At 40.1% G+C, this 4,377-nt stretch overlaps 1 protein-coding gene across 2 annotated transcripts in view; it reads right to left on the bottom strand.

The window, feature by feature from the left end:
• Positions 1–436: 436 nt before the first annotated feature.
• Poli (DNA polymerase iota) overlaps positions 437–4,377 on the bottom strand; it is a 17,266-nt gene continuing 13,325 nt past the window's right edge. For both annotated transcript variants that reach the window (XM_005356246.3, XM_026783650.1), the window contains exons 8-10: positions 3,460–3,587; positions 2,864–3,069; positions 437–1,765 (exon numbers count right to left, since the gene is read on the bottom strand). In XM_005356246.3, the coding sequence (XP_005356303.1) occupies positions 950–1,765; positions 2,864–3,069; positions 3,460–3,587 (1,150 nt within the window). In that variant the 3' untranslated portion in view covers positions 437–949. The remainder of the gene's footprint in view (positions 1,766–2,863; positions 3,070–3,459; positions 3,588–4,377) is intronic.

Consider the following 4,377-nt stretch of genomic DNA (forward strand, 5'->3'; position numbering starts at 1 on the left):
TAATCCTCTCTCACCTACAATCCCTAAGGTTAACAGGCCACAATGTTCATTCATTCAGTATTTAGTAAATGCACTGTGGTATGCTCTAATTGCTATTTTAAAAGCCAATGATGGGGATGGAGAGATGGCTTAGTGGTTAAGAGTGTCTACAGCTCTATCGGAGGACTAGCGTTCAGACTCCAGTTCCAATAGTTGGTAGCTCACAAAGAAACATGCAACTCCAACCTAAAGGGATTACATCCCCTTTCTGGCTTTCATGAACTCACACACAGACACACACACAAACACATATGCATGCAAACACACACACACATACACACACACTGAACACACAAAGTAAATTCTTCAAAAGTTGATTTGTGCACACAGATGTAGTCTCAAAAACCCAGGGTCTGAGGCAGAAGGATCACAAAATTGAGGCTGGTCTGGGTTATACAGTAGGATATTATTTCAAAATCAAAAATCAAGCCAACTTTTAAATTATATTTGGTAATCTGGCCAAAGATTTGCCTTTTGAAACTGACACAATTATTTACTATTTGGATGTTATGGACTGACTTTGAGACACAGCACAGTTAACACACACAAAAACAAAAAACAAAATCCTGTTCTTTCCTAGAGCATTGAGATGCTGTGATGAGCGTAGTTTGCTTGCAGGTGTAAAGCATCTGTCCCACAACCTACGGTTGTTGACCATGATATTCTTTTTATTTGAAAATGGTATAAAACAGCTGTAGAAATAACAGGAAGATAGCATTTTTATCACATTATGGATATTTTTCCCCTTTACACTAGAACTTACTTCCTGCACCCATTCCTGCTTTGTCTGGAACATCTTATACTAGGATTTCTGCATCATTGAACATTAGTGTTTAATTAAGAAGAGCTTATGGAAAGCTAATCTGAGAACGATGCCTCCCTTGCTTCCTGGGCCTCTTCCTGAGCACGCTTATTTGTGTACAGGTTGGAAATCGGCTCCTGCCGTCTTCCACTCCTCCATCAGTTCCCTTTGGACCTCTTCTGGTAGCTCATAGAAAACCTGAGGATCAATGTCAGGCGGGAAAGACATTCTGTCATCAGCGGAATCTTGCTCTCTGTTCTCTCCTAGTCCTTGATGAGAGGTGGTGGCAACTGTCTGCCTGGGGCTGTCTGCCGGGCGGTGTTTGGAGAAAAGTTGTTCACTCTGCAAATTTGGAAATGAATGAAAAACTGAAACAGTGGGATTTGTATTGGAAAAGTGGAATCCTTGAGACTCTCTAGGTCCTTGGCTCATGCGTTCATCTTTTAAGCGATTATCTATATAATAGGAACAATCCTTTCCACAGGGTGGGTGGGGGGTGCTGGTACTCAAGCCTGATGTTCCTGGCTCACAGGGAGACACAGCTGATACCTGCTTGCCAGTGAACATAGTATCTCTGGGGCTTAAGGAAGCAGCTTGCATTTGCTTTGAAGAAAAGAAAGACAGTACTCCTCTCGAGGCATGCAGTGCACAGCTTAAACTTCCTTTCTCTTGAAGATTTTCTCCAGATTTCACAGAGAGGATTTCTTCTTGAATGTCTGCTGGAAGTTGCTTAAAGACTTCATGGTCAACACCCTCAGGAAGTGCCGGGAGGGGAAAGTCACTCGTGTCTCTGTCTTTAGAAACACACGGAGCATCTGACGGAGACTTCCCGGCTCTTGAACTCTCAATTCTTCTACTTGGTAGACGCTCCCAGTTTGCTTCTTTTTCCTTGTAAACGTCGTCATTGTGGGTGTCTTTAACTTTCTGGAACACAAGGAGAACAGCAGAATTTAGGAGTCTACACACCTGAAATATCACTGATGCTGATGCATCCCTGCAGCTAGCGACTCACAGCAATTTCAACCTGCTCAACACCTTCAGTCTTTTGCTGCCAGTGCCAGGTAGCAGTGAGTTACACGTCTGTGTCATTTATCATGGTATTCATATTTTCCTTGCTAGTTAGCACTGAGTAGGAGACAAAATATGCATAAGGAAAGGACCTCAACAATCATGTGGTTCAACAGCCAATTCTATAAACTAAATGATACAATGATGCTATTGTGTTAAGACTGGGATAGCATAATAATTGTTCAGCTATAATTGAGTGTGTGGACATTTTATGATGCATAAAACTGGAAGGGAAATTCAAATGCAAAAATTTTAAGAAAAATTGTGCAAACTTGAGAGTATTTAAGTTTTATATAAGTGTACTGTTATGCTTTAAAAAATAATATATTTGAGGGCTAGAGAGATAGCTCCGAGGTGTGTGTGCGTACACGTGTGTGGCGTGCAAATGGTTTTGTTTATTATGCATACATTTTCTGCCTGCACGTATCCCTGCAGGCCAGAAGAGGGCACCAAATCTCATGCTACAGGTGATTATGAGCCACTATATATATGGGCTGGGACTTGAACTGGGGAGCAGGCCCTGCTTAAACCTCGGAGCTATCTCTCCAGCCCTCATTTTTTGCATTTGAATTTCCCTTCCAATTTTATGCATCATAAAATGTCCACACACTCAATTACAGCTGAACAATTATTATACTATCCCAATCTTAACTCAATAGTAATTAATTTCCAGATATGTTTATATCTATAAGACAATTCACAATATTCTTATATTCCTCTAGAAAATGTGTTGACACTTCCCGAACAGAAGCGCCAGACTGCTTGTCTCTTTTATTCTGATGCTTGCCCTGCCTCTTAGATTACGATATATTTCAGGCCAGCGGCCATGCTGTAATAGGAACTACAAACAGGTGGATCGTCCAAACAGTGACACCACAAAGAATCTCCAAATAGCACTAAATACAAATGTGCAGGGCGTTTTGAGCCACAGCGGTGAAGTAAGGGTATACTCACAAAACTGCGCTTGCCGGAGTGGGCCGTGGTTGACAGAGACGATGTTAAATAGAAATCCATGGGCCCCTTCTTAGCGGCACTCAGTGCTTTCAGGTTGCAGAAGCACACACTGAGAAGAGTCAGGTGAAACGGCAGATTCACGTTCACCATATTTCGGAAGAGTTTCATAAGGATGTCAACCAGAGGAGTCACCGCATCATAATTTCCTAAGTAGATGTTGAAGGATATAATAAGCAAGTGCATCCTAATATGAATTCAAATCATAACAATATTTACATGACTTATATTAAGAAACTAAAATCTAAATTGGGGTCATTGGAAATTTGACAATATTTACTAAATGTATTCTACACAGTTATTTTAGTTTTGTACCCTTTGAAGTTGGGATATATTTTTAGTTAAGTATTTACTGAGTGAATAACTGAGAATTTACTTTTATTATCTATTAAAATGTTTTTTAAAGTTAATGCCTGGTAAAATTAAAGTAATTTTTGAAAATCACATGAAAATACTTTTATATAGTGTGTTTCAAATTCAAAGTTTACTTTTTGAAGCAGTCAGTATGCCAATCACAGTCTTAGAAAACTAGCCCATACCTGTCCCCAGCTTCTGAATGACATGGGATGGAATCGGGCACTGACGACTCTCGCGGTTACAGTGTTTCGGAGAATACCGACGGATGACCAATCTTATAGTATGGGGCCTCCTTCCATCATGGCACACTCTAAAAATATAAATGGAAAACCAGAATTATAGCATGTATTAACATGTCTTTGAGATGATGGAACTCTTCTTTATTGAAGTGTTGGGCTGCACTTGGGTGTTGACCGAGAAGTCTTTAAGCAACTTCCAGCAGACATTCCTCCCTGGAATCCTTCCTGGAAAATCTGGAGAAAATCTTCAAGGGAAAGGAAGTTTAAGCTATGCACTGCATGCCTCGAGAGGAGTACTGTCTTTCTTTTCTTCAAAGCAAATGCAAGCTGTTCCTTAAGCCCCAGAGATACTATGTTCACTGGCAAGCAGGTATCAGCTGTGTCTCCCTGTGAGCCAGGAACACCAGGCTTGAGTACCAGCAACTTTAGTAACTGTAAGTACCATAGGAAATGGTATATAATAAGCAATAGATGTTCAAGAACACCCAAATAAGTATCTCAAAGTCAACGCAGAAAAGCTCTGACATTTAAAATGGGAGAGTCACTCAGAATTAAGTGCTATCAGAAATGGAGTGAACTATTATTTTATAGTCCAAAACTAGTTTAAAACAGACACATTAAATCAATAAGAATGTTTGCCAGCTATAGATCCAATAGAGGACAAATAACCAAAATATATAAAGAACTTAAAAACCAAAACATCAAGAAAACAACCTCACTAATAGATATATCATCTCTGCTCCCTAACTGCAACTGACAGAATGGGCCACCTCCTACTCCGGTCTCCATGTCTTCCACACTTGGGAGGACTGTTTCCCTCCCTTAAGACAAGAAGCAAAATTAAATGTTTTTTTTTTTTTT

This window comes from Microtus ochrogaster, chromosome 18 (assembly GCF_000317375.1).
Source record: "Microtus ochrogaster isolate Prairie Vole_2 chromosome 18, MicOch1.0, whole genome shotgun sequence".
NCBI classification, from domain to species: Eukaryota; Metazoa; Chordata; class Mammalia; order Rodentia; family Cricetidae; genus Microtus; species Microtus ochrogaster.